This window comes from Procambarus clarkii, chromosome 5 (genome assembly GCF_040958095.1).
Source record: "Procambarus clarkii isolate CNS0578487 chromosome 5, FALCON_Pclarkii_2.0, whole genome shotgun sequence".
Lineage (NCBI taxonomy): Eukaryota > Metazoa > Arthropoda > Malacostraca > Decapoda > Cambaridae > Procambarus > Procambarus clarkii.
Window position 1 is genome coordinate 21,617,131 of NC_091154.1, and position 19,971 is coordinate 21,637,101.

General features: G+C 43.1%; 1 protein-coding gene across 2 annotated transcripts in view; it reads right to left on the minus strand.

The window, feature by feature from the left end:
- The window catches only part of LOC123763897 (huntingtin-interacting protein 1), a 95,871-nt gene that overhangs the window by 17,959 nt on the left and 57,941 nt on the right, over positions 1 to 19,971 (minus strand). The window contains exon 6 of one of the 2 annotated variants that reach the window (XM_069339941.1): positions 19,134 to 19,282. In XM_069339941.1, the coding sequence (XP_069196042.1) occupies positions 19,134 to 19,282 (149 nt within the window). The remainder of the gene's footprint in view (positions 1 to 19,133; positions 19,283 to 19,971) is intronic. The other variant, XM_045751204.2, reaches the window with a different exon arrangement.

The following is a 19,971-nucleotide window of genomic DNA, read 5'->3' on the forward strand; positions in this document are numbered from 1 at the left end:
TTATCCAATTTATACCCATTGTTTCGTGTTCTGTCCTGTATTGATACTTTTAATACCCTATTAATATCCCCCTTGTTATGTCCATTCACCCACTTGTAAACCTCTATCATGTCGCCCCTAACTCTTCGCCTTTCCAGTGAATGCAACTTAAGCTTTGTTAATCTTTCTTCATATGAAAGATTTCTAATTTGGGGAATTAACTTAGTCATCCTATGCTGGACACGTTCAAGTGAATTTATATCCATTCTATAATATGGCGACCAAAACTGAACTGCATAATCTAAATGGGGCCTAACTAGAGCAAGATATAGCTTGAGAACCACACCAGGTGTCTTGTTACTAACGCTGCGATTAATAAATCCAAGTGTCCGATTTGCCTTATTACGAACATTTATGCATTGATCCTTTTGTTTTAAATTCTTACTAATCATAACTCCCAGATCCCTTTCGCAATCCGACTTCGCAATCACAACACCATCTAGCTCGTATCTTGTAACTCTATCATCATTACCTAACCTCAGAACTTTACATTTATCAGCATTAAACTGCATCTGCCAATCCTTTGACCATTTCAAAACCCTATCTAGATCAACTTGAAGTGATAGTGAGTCCTCCTCCGAATTAATTTCCCTACCGATTTTCGTATCATCGGCAAATTTGCAAATGTTGCTACTCAAACCTGAATCTAAATCATTTATATATATTATAAACAACAGAGGTCCCAGGACAGAGCCTTGAGGCACTCCACTTACAACATTTTCCCACTCTGACTTGATTCCATTTATACTAACTCTCTGTTTCCTTTGGTATAGCCATGCCCTAATCCAGCTTAATATAGCACCCCCAATACCATGAGACTCTATTTTTTTAATCAGTCTTTCATGTGGCACTGTATCAAAAGCTTTGCTAAAGTCAAGGTATACAACATCGCAATCCTTACCACTATCAACTGCCTCAACAATGCTAGAATAAAAAGATAACAAATTTGTTAAACATGAACGGCCATTTATAAAACCATGTTGCGACTCAATTATTAATTTATGTTTTTCAAGATGAAGACGAATTTTATTTGCTATTATAGATTCGAGTAACTTTCCCACAATAGACGTTAGGCTAATTGGTCGATAGTTAGACGCAAGTGATCTATCTCCTTTCTTAAAAACTGGTATCACATTAGCAACTTTCCAAAACTCCGGCACTCTGCCTGACTCTATTGATTTATTAAATATGGTTGACAGTGGGTCACAAAGCTCCTCTTTGCATTCTTTAAGCACCCTAGCAAACACTTCATCCGGCCCTGGGGATTTGTTTGGTTTGAGTTTTACTATTTGTTTAAGAACATCCTCCCTGGTAACTGCTAAACTCGTCAACCTGTCCTCATCCCCACCCACATAGACTTGTTCGGCTGAAGGCATATTGTTAAGTTCCTCTTTAGTAAATACAGATACAAAATATTTATTAAAAATACTACTCATCTCTTCATCACTATCTGTTATTTGACCTGTCTCAGTTTTTAATGGACCTATCCTTTCCCTAGTCTTAGTACGATATAACTGAAAAAAACCCTTTAGGATTTGTCTTTGCTTGCCCTGCTATGCGAACTTCATAGTTTCTTTTGCTTTCCTTATCTCTTTTTTAACATTTCTAACCAGTTGTACGAATTCCTGTTCTAAAGTGACCTCCCCATTTTTAATCCTTTTGTACCAAGCTCTCTTTTTACCTATAAGGTTCTTCAAATTCTTTGTTATCCACTTTGGGTCATTAGTATACGATCTATTCAATTTGTATGGTATACTACGTTCCTGTGCTTTGTTTAGAATATTCTTAAATAAGTTATATATTGAATCCACATCGAAATCCCCATTTAAGTCACCTATCGCTGGGTTCATGTCTCGCTCCAAGACCGGCCCACACCCCATACCCAAGCCTTTCCAATCAATTTGACCCAAAAAATTTCTTAGGCTATTAAAATCAGCTTTTCGAAAATCTGGCACTTTAACAGAATTTTCTCCTACTGGTCTATTCCATTCTATGCTAAATCTGATTTCTTTGTGATCACTGCTCCCTAGCTCACTCCCTATTTCGATGTCATTAATTTGCGTTTCCCTGTTAGTTAACACTAAATCTAAAATATTATTTTCCCGTGTTGGTTCCTTAATGTGTTGCGTAAGAAAGCAATCGTCAATTAATTCTAGAAAATCTTCTGCTTCACTATTCCCTGTTTTGTTCAACCAGTTTATTCCGCTAAAATTAAAGTCACCCATGACATAAATACTGTTAGATCTAAATGCTCTAGATATTTCATCCCATAGATGCTTTGCTTCCATTCTGTCTAAATTTGGTGGCCTATATATTACTCCTATTATAATATTATTAGCTTTTTCGTTTAATTCAATCCAAATAGTTTCTGTGTGTGGCTCTGTTTTGATTCCCTCTTTGAGACTACATTTCAAATTGTCCCTAACATATATGGCTACTCCACCTCCTCGTCTAATATATCTATCTGTGTGAAATAGTTTAAATCCATATATTTGATATTCAGCTAATAGTTCTCTATTTTCTACATTCATCCACGTTTCGGTAAGTGCAATAATATCTATTTTTTCTGTGCAGACAAGAGCATTTAATTCGTTAATTTTATTTCTTAGACTTCTACTGTTAGTGTAATATACCCTAAGTGAATTGTTATTTTGCGGACCTTCTCTTTCCCTGATCGTTTTGCCAATTCCTTTCTCCCACAAACACATACTTTTATTACCTCCTTCCTCCAAATCAATTCCCATACCTCTATCTACTAACAGTTTAAACCCAAACAAACACCGCTAACCACTTCTTCTAGCGAGTTCGCAACAGCAACAACCCCAGCTCTCGATAGATGCACCCCATCACGAGCATACATTTCATTTCTTCCATAGAAGTGTTCCCAGTTGTCTATGAAAGATATTGCATTTGATTTGCAATATCTTTCCAGCCGGCAATTGACACCAAGTGCCCTCGATATCCATTCATTTCCCACTCCCTTTCTTGGAAGAATGCCACATATGATCGGGATTCCTCCCTTGCTCCTAACTAACTCTATGGCTGTTTTATACCTCTGAATCAGTTCCTCACTCCTGACTCGACCAACATCATTTCCTCCCACGCTAATGCAAATAATGGGATTGTTTCCCATTACCAGCCATAATATCATTCATGTTGTTTATAATATCACCAATGCCAGCTCCGGGATAGCAAACCCTTAACCTGTTCCCCCTATCTCTAGCACAAAACGTTCTATCCAAATACCTTATCTGGGAATCTCCCACAACTAATGTTTGCTTAGGTACTTCCTTTACTTTCTGAGGGGCCTGCGCTTCCTTTCTCTTCGTTGCTTTCCCTTTTGCGCGATCCACAGTCTCTCCACAGCACTCGTCCTCCAAAACGTCAATGAATTTGAAGTTGCTATGGCGTTTGAAGGCGGCTTTATCAAAGTCTTCTTAAGGCCCCTGTCTTTCCGCAACTCTCCAAGACGAGGTCCCTTTACTGCTGGTCTCCTCCTTCGTTACTTCTCGTTGTTTTTTAAGCTGACGCACCTCCTCCCGCAGAGAGTCCAACTCTGTCCTCAGGGCTCCCACTAGAGTCACCAGGTCCTTCACTACAACTTCCATATTGCCTATGATAATATAACAACACTCAGGAGCTCCGGTTAACACAACCTCTCACTGTGACTTCACCTGACCGACTGAGATCAGGTGAATCTTTCTTCATATGAAAGATTTCTAATTTGGGGAATTAACTTAGTCATCCTACGCTGGACACGTTCAAGTGAATTTATATCCATTCTATAATATGGCGACCAAAACTGAACTGCATAATCTAAATGGGGCCTAACTAGAGCAAGATATAGCTTGAGAACCACACCAGGTGTCTTGTTACTAACGCTGCGATTAATAAATCCAAGTGTCCGATTTGCCTTATTACGAACATTTATGCATTGATCCTTTTGTTTTAAATTCTTACTAATCATAACTCCCAGATCCCTTTCGCAATCCGACTTCGCAATCACAACACCATCTAGCTCGTATCTTGTAACTCTATCATCATTACCTAACCTCAGAACTTACATTTATCAGCATTAAACTGCATCTGCCAATCCTTTGACCATTTCAAAACCCTATCTAGATCAACTTGAAGTGATAGTGAGTCCTCCTCCGAATTAATTTCCCTACCGATTTTCGTATCATCGGCAAATTTGCAAATGTTGCTACTCAAACCTGAATCTAAATCATTTATATATATTATAAACAACAGAGGTCCCAGGACAGAGCCTTGAGGCACTCCACTTACAACATTTTCCCACTCTGACTTGATTCCATTTATACTAACTCTCTGTTTCCTTTGGTATAGCCATGCCCTAATCCAGCTTAATATAGCACCCCCAATACCATGAGACTCTATTTTTTTAATCAGTCTTTCATGTGGCACTGTATCAAAAGCTTTGCTAAAGTCAAGGTATACAACATCGCAATCCTTACCACTATCAACTGCCTCAACAATGCTAGAATAAAAAGATAACAAATTTGTTAAACATGAACGGCCATTTATAAAACCATGTTGCGACTCAATTATTAATTTATGTTTTTCAAGATGAAGACGAATTTTATTTGCTATTATAGATTCGAGTAACTTTCCCACAATAGACGTTAGGGTAATTGGTCGATAGTTAGACGCAAGTGATCTATCTCCTTTCTTAAAAACTGGTATCACATTAGCAACTTTCCAAAACTCTGGCACTCTGCCTGACTCTATTGATTTATTAAATATGGTTGACAGTGGGTCACAAAGCTCCTCTTTGCATTCTTTAAGCACCCTAGCAAACACTTCATCCGGCCCTGGGGATTTGTTTGGTTTGAGTTTTACTATTTGTTTAAGAACATCCTCCCTGGTAACTGCTAAACTCGTCAACCTGTCCTCGTCCCCACCCACATAGACTTGTTCGGCTGAAGGCATATTGTTAAGTTCCTCTTTAGTAAATACAGATACAAAATATTTATTAAAAATACTACTCATCTCTTCATCACTATCTGTTATTTGACCTGTCTCAGTTTTTAATGGACCTATCCTTTCCCTAGTCTTAGTACGATATAACTGAAAAAACCCTTTAGGATTTGTCTTTGCTTGCCCTGCTATGCGAACTTCATAGTTTCTTTTTGCTTTCCTTATCTCTTTTTTAACATTTCTAACCAGTTGTACGAATTCCTGTTCTAAAGTGACCTCCCCATTTTTAATCCTTTTGTACCATGCTCTCTTTTTACCTATAAGGTTCTTCAAATTCTTTGTTATCCACTTTGGGTCATTAGTATACGATCTATTCAATTTGTATGGTATACTACGTTCCTGTGCTTTGTTTAGAATATTCTTAAATAAGTTATATATTGAATCCACATCGAAATCCCCATTTAAGTCACCTATCGCTGGGTTCATGTCTCGCTCCAAGACGGGCCCACACCCCATACCCAAGCCTTTCCAATCAATTTGACCCAAAAAATTTCTTAGGCTATTAAAATCAGCTTTTCGAAAATCTGGCACTTTAACAGAATTTTCTCCTACTGGTCTATTCCATTCTATGCTAAATCTGATTTCTTTGTGATCACTGCTCCCTAGCTCACTCCCTATTTCGATGTCATTAATTTGCGTTTCCCTGTTAGTTAACACTAAATCTAAAATATTATTTTCCCGTGTTGGTTCCTTAATGTGTTGCGTAAGAAAGCAATCGTCAATTAATTCTAGAAAATCTTCTGCTTCACTATTCCCTGTTTTGTTCAACCAGTTTATTCCGCTAAAATTAAAGTCACCCATGACATAAATACTGTTAGATCTAGATGCTCTAGATATTTCATCCCATAGATGCTTTGCTTCCATTCTGTCTAAATTTGGTGGCCTATATATTACTCCTATTATAATATTATTAGCTTTTTCGTTTAATTCAATCCAAATAGTTTCTGTGTGTGGCTCTGTTTTGATTCCCTCTTTGAGACTACATTTCAAATTGTCCCTAACATATATGGCTACTCCACCTCCTCGTCTAATATATCTATCTGTGTGAAATAGTTTAAATCCATATATTTGGTATTCAGCTAATAGTTCTCTATTTTCTACATTCATCCACGTTTCGGTAAGTGCAATAATATCTATTTTTTCTGTGCAGACAAGAGCATTTAATTCGTTAATTTTATTTCTTAGACTTCTACTGTTAGTGTAATATACCCTAAGTGAATTGTTATTTTGCGGACCTTCTCTTTCCCTGATCGTTTTGCCAATTCCTTTCTCCCACAAACACATACTTTTATTACCTCCTTCCTCCAAATCAATTCCCATACCTCTATCTACTAACAGTTTAAACCCAAACAAACACCTCTAACCACTTCTTCTAGCGAGTTCGCAACAGCAACAACCCCAGCTCTCGATAGATGCACCCCATCACGAGCATACATTTCATTTCTTCCATAGAAGTGTTCCCAGTTGTCTATGAAAGATATTGCATTTGATTTGCAATATCTTTCCAGCCGGCAATTGACACCAAGTGCCCTCGATATCCATTCATTTCCCACTCCCTTTCTTGGAAGAATGCCACATATGATCGGGATTCCTCCCTTGCTCCTAACTAACTCTATGGCTGTTTTATACCTCTGAATCAGTTCCTCACTCCTGACTCGACCAACATCATTTCCTCCCACGCTAATGCAAATAATGGGATTGTTCCCATTACCAGCCATAATATCATTCATGTTGTTTATAATATCACCAATGCCAGCTCCGGGATAGCAAACCCTTAACCTGTTCCCCCTATCTCTAGCACAAAACGTTCTATCCAAATACCTTATCTGGGAATCTCCCACAACTAATGTTTGCTTAGGTACTTCCTTTACTTTCTGAGGGGCCTGCGCTTCCTTTCTCTTCGTTGCTTTCCCTTTTGCGCAATCCACAGTCTCTCCACAGCACTCGTCCTCCAAAACGTCAAATGAATTTGAAGTTGCTATGGCGTTTGAAGGCGGCTTTATCAAAGTCTTCTTAAGGCCCCTGTCTTTCGCAACTCTCCAAGACGAGGTCCCTTTACTGCTGGTCTCCTCCTTCGTTACTTCTCGTTGTTTTTTAAGCTGACGCACCTCCTCCCGCAGAGAGTCCAACTCTGTCCTCAGGGCTCCCACTAGAGTCACCAGGTCCTTCACTACAACTTCCATATTGCTATGATAATATAACAACACTCAGGAGCTCCGGTTAACACAACCTCTCACTGTGACTTCACCTGACCGACATTCGTAGAGATAGAAGTTGATGTGTTTTTCACCACCTTTGAAACCCTTGCTAATCAACTTAGTTTGGCCTGCCGACCAATGGGCCACCCTTCTCAGAGTACATCTCACAGGTAGAGCTGCAGTTACACTCAGTACTTTGGCGTCTGAGAATGACTACCAGACTCTGAAACAAGCAGTGTTGGACGCCTACCTTCTCTCCACCGAAAGTTATCGAAGGAAATTCCGTGACCACCTGAAGGCAAGTACCACTACCTTTCTCGAGTTTGCTAATACCAAAAGGAGATATTTTATGAAATGGCTGGAAGCAGCACATGTCTACCTTTGCAGAACTCGTCAACCTGATGCTAGTTGAAGAATTCTTGAGGCGTGTGCCGCCTCCTGTCCGTCTATATTTAGCAGATAAAGAAGAAACCGACTACCTAAAGTGTGCTAAGTCGGCTGACACTTACAGCCTCATCCACCGGCTGACACCAGAACCATCTTCCAGTAAGAAGTCGTGGTACAGTTACGAGAAAGTGAGTACCGATCAAGCTGTCTCGCAATTGTACTGTAAGTATTGTAGACTCTATGGACATACCATAGATAAATGTGGTAAGTCTCAATACAAAGGAACCACCGAAACGACAAAACCCAAACAGACTCCTCCTAAGTCCGGTAAGCCTGTGATGAATGTTGGTGTTCATGTTAATGATCTTTCTCTTTTCAGTAAACACCTGTATACTGGAACTGTCTCTACCAACGGTTCAAATCCGGAGGGACGTTTCAAACTGAAGATCTTGAGGGACACAGCGGCTCTTCAATCCATTATTTTGAAGTCGGCTGTGCCCAACATCGCCTACACCGGAGAAACTGTCTTCATCACTGACCTCACTGCTACCACTCCTTATCCTCTCGCCAGAGTCCACCTGGATTGTCCCTTCGTGAGCGGAGAAGTCCAAGTCGCCATCAGGGAAAAGCCTTTTCCCATGCCTGGAGTGCAACTTCTCCTGGGCAACGACTTGGCAGAAGACCTGTAACCGACCAACCTGATCGTCATGGACAAACCCCAGGTGTGTACCTCTGTGATGGATAATCCCATTTTTGAGTATGTTCCAACAAAGGTTCAGGAGAGTGATGAAGTTTCTCCTCCGGTTTTAGTGACCACCCGTGCACAAGCTGCACGACCACAGCCAGCTGACTCTACTACTACCGCTGTCCCTCAAGACCCTCAGAAACTACCCCCGAATCTGACCACGTTGGAGTTCCGTAAGTTACAGAGGGAAGATATTACCTTAATTAACACCATTATTTTTCCAGGCTGAGACTCAACCTGACAGTATTCCTGGGTTCTTCCTAGAGAACGAGTTGCTCTACCGCAGATATAGACCCAGTAAACTGAAGGAGGAGGACGATTGGGCCAATGTCGAACAACTAGTGATTCCTGCCAGCCTGCGGCCCACTATTCTACACCTGGCCCACGGAGCACTCTCCCACTACGGATTTAACAAGACTTACCATGGAATCCGTCAAGACTACTACTGGCCAGGTATGGTAAATAGCGTCAAACAGTACGTCAAACAGTGTCATACATGTCAGATGGCAGGTAAACCGAACATCTCTATTCCCAGAGCGCCACTGATTCCCATACAGGTGCCTGCGGAACCTTTCCACAGACTTATTATAGACTGTGTTGGTCCTTTACCTCGGACCAGTTCAGGTAACGCCTATATCTTAACCATCTTGTGTCCTACCACCAGATTCCCCATAGCAGTTCCAGTAAAGAACATTACTGCTGCTACGGTTGTGAAACACTTATTGAAGATCTTCACCCAGTATGGATTTCCAAGGGAGGTTCAGAGCGACTGTGGCACCAACTTCACCAGTGATCTCTTCAAGAGGACACTGGAGGAGTTCAACATCATACAGGTATTGTGCAGCCCCTATCATCCTGCTTCACAGGGTTCTCTTGAGCGTAGTCATCAGACTATTTAAGCACTCCTGAAGAAGTTTTGTAATGAAACCTCTAAGGATTGGGATAAGCAAATCGACCTTATAATGTGCATATATAGAAGTCTTCCCAATGAGTCCCTAGGAGTATCTCCTTATGAGATGCTCTACGGACGTAAGTGCCGTACTCCCCTCAAGGCTTTCAAAGACTCTCTACGTGATGCCACCTTCAGTGAGCATCAGAATGTGCCTCAGTTTCTTCAAAACCTACAACACATTCTAGAGAGAGTCCACAGTTTTGCCCAAGATAATCTATTGAAAGCACAGGAGAGGATGAAGACTCATTACGACCAGACCAGCAAAGTAAGAAAATTTAAGCCGGGAGACTTCGTACTTGCTTATTTTCCTATCCCAGGTTCTCCTTTACAAAACAGGTTTTCAGGACCCTACCGCATCAAGGAGTGCAGAAACAACCATAACTACGTTCTAGAGACTCCAGATAGGCGGCGGAAGACCCAGCTGTGCCACGTCAACCTCCTGAAGCTATATAACGGTACTCCTCCCACTGTCATGCTTAATTACTCTGCCTTTACAGAGCCATACATCCACAGTGAGACCTTCCCTGCTTCTCCTCCCGAAAGCACTGACAAGGAGTCAGCGCTTTCTAATTCGGAAATCCTTACTGATCTTCCCAATTATTTTCAGGACAATCATAGTGCACCTCTCGTCAAGATCTTCAAAGAACATCAAGAGTTGTTCCGAGATGACCCCCAAGAGTGTAATGTTACCCAGCACGACATCCAACTGCTCCCTGACACCCGGCCGATTCGTCAACCTTTCTACCGAATCAGCCCTAGCAAGAAGGAAGTCATGCGTGCTGAGGTGCAGTACCTCTTGGATCATGGACTGGCTACACCTTGTGAGTCCCCCTGGGCCTCACCCTGTATCTTGGTGTCAAAACCCCAAGGTAAGGTGAGACTGTGTACGGATTACCGTAAATTAAATAATGTGACTGTCAAGGATGCATACCCCTTGCCAAGGATAGATGACATTCTTGACGCCATTGGTAATGCCCAGTACTTGCCCCAAGTGGACTTGCTTAAGGGGTATTACCAAGTGTGTTTAACAGAGCGAGCCAAAGAAATATCTGCCTTTATCACTCCCTTTGGACTTTTCAGATATGAACGCCTTCCTTTCGGACTATGTAATGCCCCGGCCACCTTTCAGAGAGCTGTCAACAGCGTCATCCAGGGCTTGGATAACACGTACGCCTATTTGGATGATATCGTCGTAGCATCCAACACCTGGAGCGAACATCTGCTCCAGCTGCAACGACTGTTTGCCAAGCTCCTGACAGCCGGCCTCACCATCAACCTGGGCAAGTCCACCCTCGCCAAAGGTAAAGTGCGTTATCTGGGTCATGTAATAGGGAGTGGCAGCCTAGCTCCGTTAGACACACACGCTCAAGCCATCCAGCATTATCCACAGCCTACCACCAGGAAGCAGCTCCTGCGCTTCCTTGGTCTTGCCTCCTACTACCGTAGGTTTGTGAGAAATTTCAGTACAGTCGCCACGCCATTAATCATATTAACCAGTCCCAAGCAACGGTATAATTGGACCATGCAGCAAACCGTTGCTTTCGAACAACTCAAATTCCTCCTCTGTTCTAATCCCATTCTCGCCTCGCCAGATATCACCAAGCCTTTCGTCCTTCATGTCGACGCCAGTGGTACCGGCATCGGTGGTGTCCTGATGCAGCAACTAGGCGAGGAGGTTCTACCTGTCAGCTACTACAGCTACAAATTGAAACCCCACCAGAGGAACTACAGCACTATTGAAAAGGAGCTACTATCCATCGTCCTGAATCTCCAGCACTTTGCTCCATACCTACAAGGTGCCAGGTCTACCACCATCTTCTCAGACCACAACCCTCTCCGCTTCTTACATCAAGCCCAATTCACTAACCAGCATCTTCTACGATGGGCTTTATATCTACAAGATTTCAACCTGGAGATCCGCTATATCAAGGGTTCTGACAACATCATAGCCGACGCCCTCTCCAGAGTTTATGAAGTAGAAGCAACTCCACCTATTACTCCACCACATGACGACGTACTTCTTCCAGAACCGCAGGCTTCGGGGGAGAGTTGTGACGATAATCTCTTTCAAGAGAGATTGAGTCTGCTCTTCCCTACAAAGTACGTCAATATACAAGATAATATAGAAGATACGTCCACCAAGTATCGCCAAACGTTTTGCCCAGAGAGCAAATCGTAACCAGCACACAGTGACACCTGCTACCTACCACCGCCGTAACCAGCAAACTGCTCATCCTTTGCCTGCCTGTCGCTGATTGGCTGGTGTCCCGTCGCACCTGCCCTCCGCCTCCGCCACAAGTTGACGTCTGGGCTGCAGTGCGCTAATATTGTCAGAATATCTCAGTGCTCCAAGCAGTTGACATCTCTCGCTGGTAGACTAAGCCTTGGCTTTCGTGTACTAAGGGAGGTGGCAGCTCGAAGCCGGTATTCCAGCACCACTAATACTTTATTTTGCTATCACTGTAACTCACTTGTCTTAACTTTTCATTTGCCAGTGATTATTCATATTATTTTGTTTGTTGACTTGTCTTTTATATTTTTATGTGCTTAACTTTATTCATGTCTTGTTTTTCTAAAGTAATTAAAATTTCATTGTTAATTTACTTGTGTTTTGTGTGTCTTCCCATTACCTTACCACAGACGAAAGCTCCAGCTTTTCTCTTTTTTTTCTATTATGTGACGAGGCCCTGCCCCTAGCTTTTGAAACAGCCGAACACCAACGCTTTACCGTCACAGTCCCATATGTGAATGTCTCCTCACGATATCTATCATAATATTTAATGCTAAAACTTTCATGGTCTTTATGAATTTGTTAGGTCGGTGAGATCTTCATTAGATATTTGTTTAAGTATTCTCTTTGTCACTGCTAATGAAACACCCATATCAATTTCTACCACTGGTTTTCTACAGGCTGTCTTAGCAAGCATATCAACAGTGTCATGCCTTGAGATGCCAACATGTGATGGTATCCATAGGAATTTAATTTCAAATCTAGTTTCTTTAGCAGCTAAAACATCCATTCGAATATCTCTGACTATTTTCTGGGTGTCACTACTATGTGCGTTCAATGCCAGGAGTGCACTCTGCGAGTCACAGTATATAAGTCCACTGCCTTTGTCTTTTAAAAATTCAGTGGCAAGGTATATGCCTGCAAGTTCGGTTTGAGTTGTACTTGCCCAGTCATTGACGCGCTTCATTGCTGTATGTACGAGAGAAGATTATTCAAATATATTGCATGCACATCCGGTACATCGTCCACCTTCTTCTACAGAACCGTCGGTATAGCACTGATACACATCGTTACCCATACTCTGAGGACTTTCATTGATGCTTTTCAGTGTTAACTGTTTTAATAATGTAGAGTGCACACTATCTTTCTTGGGCGCATTTACAAAATCAACTGATAGATCCCAGTTATCCCATGGAGTAATTGGTTGATTAATCATTAATTGAGTTGGGTACATATTTAATATTTTGATGGAGTTGGCTACCTTGTAGAACCAAAATACATAATCAGATTTCGTTCTTCTTCTATAGACCTCAGGTGAGTGCAGCATATTAGAAAGTTTAGCTTGAAACTTCATGTGTTGTCTAGATCTACTCAATGCCTTCACGCCGAAAGCTGTGCTAATAGACAAAATTCTCCCACATATGGTAGGCAATCTTAACTCTGCTCTCATATTAACTATTCTCGTGGACTTTGGAGCCCCAAGGATGAGACGCATAGCTTCATTTTGCAAGGTTTCAAGAGATTTCAGCTCTTTGTCAGTATACAGTGTGATATGTAGAGCATTGTAGTCAATCACAAAGCGTATAAATGATACATAAAACATTCTAGCAAGTCTCACGTTAATTCCATGATTGACACCAACAAGGACCCGCAAGGGCTATAATCTCTCCCACAGTCTCCTCTTGAGAGAAGAAAGAAAGGTATAGTGGACAAATGTAAAATAGATCGAGACCTTTTCTATAAACTCATTAAAAGTAAGCTGCATGTAAAGAATAACATCCAAAGATTGAGAAAGGGGAACAGAACTACTGAGAATGAAAAAGAAATGTGTGAAATGCTAAATGAACAATTCCAAAGTGTAGGCGATGAGTCATAATAACGTGGCTGAAGTATGTTGACCAGACCACACACTAGAAGTTGAAGGGACGGCGACCTCATCACAATCGACTTGAGAATGGTCCAGGACGGACCGAAACGTCGTCGTCCCTTCAACTTCTAGTGTGTGGTCTGGTCAACAAAATTCCAAAGTGTGTTTGTACAAAATGAGGATTTCAAAGAAACGGACCGAATACCAATTCCAGGACACGTCATAGAATATATAAAGGTATCTCAAGATGAAGTAGAAAAATGACTCAAGGAGCTAGGAAGAAATAAAGCAATTGAACCTGAGGGAGTTTCACCTTGGGTGCTGCAAGAATGTGCAACTGAGCTGATCATTCCACTCCAATTAATATTCCAGAAATCCTTGTGCACAGGAATCCTAGCAGATAAATGGAAGAAAATGTAAACATGGAGCCAATCTATAAAAATGATAGTTGAGAGGAACCTCAAAATTATAGACCCGTATCATTAACAAGCCTGGTAGTCAAAATATTAGGAAAATAGTTAAAACCAATTGGGGTTGAACACCTAGAGAGTAATGATATAATAACGGACAGACAGTATGGTTTTCGAACATAAAGATACCGTGTAACAAATCTTAGTTTTTATGATAGAGCCACAGAGATACTACAGGAAAGAGGTGGTTGGGTTGACTGTGTCTATTCCCACACAAGAGGCTGTTCTGGAAACTGAAACATGCTGGAGGGGTGACAGGGAGACTGCTGACATGGATGAAAAATGTTCTAACTGACAGACAGATGAGAGTAGTAATAAGAGACAATGTATCTGACCTGAGGAGTGTTACTAGCAGAGTACCACAGGATTCAGTTCTTGCGCCAGTAATGTTCATTGTCTACGTAAACCATCTACCAGAAGGAATACAGAATTATTTGAATATGTATGCTGATGATGCTTCTGTGTTCTCGTACTAATGTCCTGAGTGGTGTTGAGCCCCTTCTGTGTTCTCGTACTGGCGTCCTGAGTGGTCGTGAGCCCCTTCTGTGTTCTCGTACTGGCGTCCTGAGTGGTGTTGAGCCCCTTCTGTGTTCTCGTACTGGCGTCCTGAGTGGCCGTGAGCCCCTTCTGTGTTCTCGTACTTGTAACACCGTAAAGGGGTTTTGTTTAGTTTTATTTAATATATATATAGTTCATGAGCCACAGGCAAGGATTTGAGAGGCGCCATTCTGTTGGTCTGAAACTCACACCTCTAAGCGTTAATGACCTCAAATTGACCTGAGGTCAGCTCATGCTAATTTCATCTTGCTTCTGCTAATCTGATAATTGTAGCCTGATAGCTTTCAAACAAGCAGCCAGTTTTAGGTGTGGCTTCGTAGAGTGCCTGAGGCTATCTACTTGTGGGCGGAGTTAGCTACTAGGTTCCCCAATATATACTCGGAGAGCTGTAGATGCGAGAGCAATAAGCAATAGGACAACAGAGACAGCACAGCAGCGCAGGGCAGCAGACAGCCCCCGAGATAGGCTGTCGGCTGGACGGGGGGTGACGCTGTCTGTCAACTGCAGACCCTTCCCCCCCCCCCCTCTCTATTCAACTTAGACTCAGTCCTTGGTGAGTGAACGTGAAGGTGACGTAGTCGTGTTTACTAGTGTTGTGTGACTATCAGGGGGGCAGACAGTGGTAATGGTCTCGAATTCTTGGGTAATGACACTTGGTATATTCATGGTGAACCTTCAGTTTGATTGCTTGGATAAATATACTTGATGAATTATGGAGAAATATATACTTGATTCACTTTACTTGTAATCTGCTTTTAATTGTTCCTAGATCTGGGATTTTTGGATACCATATGCAAACTAGAGTATAGAGTACTCCTGAAGTTATTGAGTTAAAGAGTCTTACAGGATACATGATACAGATGAAACATACTAATAATGACCTTTTGATAACATCTTTTGATACAAACAAGTTCCATTCCTTGTCATGTATGTACTGACCAGAATGGATGGTGGCAGCCCTTCTCCTTCTACTATCTACTTTTCTACTTCTAGCTATCTACCCTTCTACCTCTACCACTACTTCCTACTCACTTCCTATTCATCTCCTCCCCTCCGCCTCTCTTCCCCTTTTCCCTTTCACCTGACGACCCCCATACTCCTCCCACCTACTCCTCCTTCCTCTCTACCTCCCTCACCTCCAAACCCTCACTAATTACTTCATTATTCATCTCTTCCCTTTCGTTTCTCTGATACGTTTATGGCAGTGAAATGTTCTATAGTTTTCTCTCTAGAGTTGCGGTAGCTGATCAAGTCACGGCGCCTTGTAGTTGTAGCACCTAGGTAATCAATTCTCTAGGTTACAAGGTGTTGAGCTAGAGAGGTTGCAGTGGGAACTCTGAGGGAACTCTAGAATAGTTAACTAACTGGGGGCGGGATAACGGACAAAAAAGAGCTGTTTCCCCCGTCCTCGTTAGTTAACTGGGGGGCGGGCGGAATAATGGACTAAAGAGAGCCATTTGCCCCGCCCTACATACTGGTGTCCTAAGTGGTCTTGAGCCCCTTCTGTGTTCTCATATTGGCGTCTTGAGAGGTCTTGAGCCCCTTCTGTGTTCTCACACTGGCATCTTGAGTGGTCTTGAGCCCCTTCTGTGTTCTCATATTGGCGTCTTGAGTGGTCTTGAACCCCTTCTGTGTTCTCACACTGGCATCTTGAGTGGTCTTGAGCCCCTTCTGTGTTCTCACACTGGCATCTTGAGTGGTCTTGAGCCCCTTCTGTGTTCTCATACTGGCGTCTTGAGTGGTCTTGAGCCCCTTCTGTGTTCTCATACTGGCATCTTGAGTGGTCTTGAGCCCCTTCTGTGTTCTCATACTGGCGTCTTGAGTGGTCTTGAGCCCCTTCTGTGTTCTCATACTGGCATCTTGAGTGGTCTTGAGCCCCTTCTGTGTTCTCATACTGGCATCTTGAGTGGTCTTGAGCCCCTTCTGTGTTCTCACACTGGCATCTTGAGTGGTCTTGAGCCCCTTCTGTGTTCTCACACTGGCATCTTGAGTGGTCTTGAGCCCCTTCTGTGTTCTCACACTGGCATCTTGAGTGGTCTTGAGCCCCTTCTGTGTTCTCACACTGGCGTCTTGAGTGGTCTTGAGCCCCTTCTGTGTTCTCACACTGGCATCTTGAGTGGTCTTGAGACCCTTCTGTGTTCTCACACTGGCATCTTGAGTGGTCTTGAGCCCCTTCTGTGTTCTCACACTGCCGTCTTGAGTGGTCTTGAGCCCCTTCTGAGTTCTCACACTGGCATCTTGAGTGGTCTTGAGCCCCTTCTGTGTTCTCACACTGGCATCTTGAGTCGTCTTGAGCCCCTTCTGTGTTCTCATACTGGCGTCTTGAGTGGTCTTAAGCCCCTTCTGTGTTCTCACACTGGCATCTTGAGTGGTCTTGAGCCCCTTCTGTGTTCTCACACTGGCATCTTGAGTGGTCTTGAGCCCCTTCTGTTTCTCACACTGGCATCTTGAGTGGTCTTGAGCCCCTTCTGTGTTCTCACACTGGCGTCTTGAGTTGTCTTGAGCCCCTTCTGTGTTCTCACACTGGCATCTTGAGTCGTCTTGAGCCCCTTCTGTGTTCTCACACTGGCGTCTTGAGTGGTCTTGAGCCCCTTCTGTGTTCTCACACTGGCGTCTTGAGTGGTCTTGAGCCCCTTCTGTGTTCTCACACTGGCATCTTGAGTCGTCTTGAGCCCCTTCTGTGTTCTCACACTGGCGTCTTGAGTGGTCTTGAGCCCCTTCTGTGTTCTCACACTGGCATCTTGAGTGGTCTTGAGCCCCTTCTGTGTTCTCACACTGGCATCTTGAGTCGTCTTGAGCCCCTTCTGTGTTCTCACACTGGCGTCTTGAGTGGTCTTGAGCCCCTTCTGTGTTCTCACACTGGCATCTTGAGTCGTCTTGAGCCCCTTCTGTGTTCTCATACTGGCGTCTTGAGTGGTCTTAAGCCCCTTCTGTGTTCTCACACTGGCATCTTGAGTGGTCTTGAGCCCCTTCTGTGTTCTCACACTGGCATCTTGAGTGGTCTTGAGCCCCTTCTGTTTCTCACACTGGCATCTTGAGTGGTCTTGAGCCCCTTCTGTGTTCTCACACTGGCGTCTTGAGTGGTCTTGAGCCCCTTCTGTGTTCTCACACTGGCATCTTGAGTCGTCTTGAGCCCCTTCTGTGTTCTCACACTGGCGTCTTGAGTGGTCTTGAGCCCCTTCTGTGTTCTCACACTGGCGTCTTGAGTGGTCTTGAGCCCCTTCTGTGTTCTCACACTGGCATCTTGAGTCGTCCTGAGCCCCTTCTGTGTTCTCATACTGGCGTCTTGAGTGGTCTTAAGCCCCTTCTGTGTTCTCACACTGGCATCTTGAGTGGTCTTGAGCCCCTTCTGTGTTCTCACACTGGCATCTTGAGTGGTCTTGAGCCCCTTCTGTTTCTCACACTGGCATCTTGAGTGGTCTTGAGCCCCTTCTGTGTTCTCACACTGGCGTCTTGAGTGGTCTTGAGCCCCTTCTGTGTTCTCACACTGGCATCTTGAGTCGTCTTGAGCCCCTTCTGTGTTCTCACACTGGCGTCTTGAGTGGTCTTGAGCCCCTTCTGTGTTCTCACACTGGCATCTTGAGTCGTCTTGAGCCCCTTCTGTGTTCTCACACTGGCATCTTGAGTGGTCTTGAGCCCCTTCTGTGTTCTCACACTGGCATCTTGAGTCGTCTTGAGCCCCTTCTGTGTTCTCACACTGGCATCTTGAGTGGTCTTGAGCCCCTTCTGTGTTCTCACACTGGCATCTTGAGTGGTCTTGAGCCCCTTCTGTGTTCTCACACTGGCATCTTGAGTGGTCTTGAGCCCCTTCTGTGTTCTCACACTGGCATCTTGAGTCGTCTTGAGCCCCTTCTGTGTTCTCACACTGGCGTCTTGAGTGGTCTTGAGCCCCTTCTGTGTTCTCACACTGGCATCTTGAGTCGTCTTGAGCCCCTTCTGTGTTCTCATACTGGCGTCTTGAGTGGTCTTAAGCCCCTTCTGTGTTCTCACACTGGCGTCTTGAGTGGTCTTGAGCCCCTTCTGTGTTCTCACACTGGCATCTTGAGTGGTCTTGAGCCCCTTCTGTGTTCTCACACTGGCATCTTGAGTCGTCTTGAGCCCCTTCTGTGTTCTCACACTGGCATCTTGAGTCGTCTTGAGCCCCTTCTGTGTTCTCATACTGGCGTCTTGAGTGGTCTTGAGCCCCTTCTGTGTTCTCACACTGGCATCTTGAGTGGTCTTGAGCCCCTTCTGTGTTCTCACACTGGCGTCTTGAGTGGTCTTGAGCCCCTTCTGTGTTCTCATACTGGCATCTTGAGACAAGACTGAGTATTACCTGAGACAAGGCTGAGCATTACCTGAGACAAGGTTGAGTATTACCTGAGACAAGACTGAGTATTACCTGAGACAAGGCTGAGCATTACCTGAGACAAGGCTGAGTATTACCTGAGATAAGGCTGAGTATTACCTGAGACAAGGCTGAGTATTACCTGAGACAAGGCTGAGTATTACCTGAGACAAGGCTGAGTATTACCTGAGACAAGGCTGAGTATTACCTGAGACAAGGTTGAGTATTACCTGAGACAAGACTGAGTATTACCTGAGACAAGGCTGAGTATTACCTGAGACAAGGTTGAGTATTACCTGAGACAAGGCTGAGTATTACCTGAGACAAGGCTGAGTATTACCTGAGACAAGGTTGAGTATTACCTGAGGCAAGTGAGGCACAACAGTGAGGCAGGTGAGGTATGAGGTACCCTCAGCGTGGGTGTACAAGTGACGGAGTTGTGTAAACTGTTTACTGAACCTGGACCGGTGGCCCTCTAGCATCTCCCACGGCAGCCCTGCCGGAGGTAAACCTTGTTACTGTTAGATCTAATGGTTACTGTTACATCTAATGGTTACTGTTACATCTAATGGTTACTGTTAGATCTAATGGTGACTGTTACATCTAATGGTTACTATTAGATCTAATGGTTACTGTTACATCTGATGGTTACTGTTAGATCTAATGGTGACTGTTACATCTAATGGTTACTATTAGATCTAATGGTGACTGTTGCATCTAATGGTTACTGTTAGATCTAATGGTTACTGTTGCATCTAATGGATACTGTTAGATCTATTGGTTACTGTTACATCTAATGGTTACTGTTAGATCTAATGGTTACTGTTAAATCTAATTGTTACTGTTAGATCTAATGGTTACTGTTAGATTTAATGGTTACTGTTACATCTAATGGTTACTGTCACATCTAATGGTTACTGTTAGATCTAATGGTTACTGTTAGATCTAATTGTTACTGTTAGATCTAATGGTTACTGTTAGATCTAATGGTTACTGTTAAATCTAATTGTTACTGTTAGATCTAATGGTTACTGTTAGATCTAATGGTTACTGTTAAATCTAATTGTTACTGTTAGATCTAATGGTTACTGTTAAATCTAATTGTTACTGTTACATCTAATGGTTACTGTTGCATCTAATGGATACTGTTAGATCTATTGGTTAGAACCTGATCTAATAGTTAGTGTTGAACCTGATCTA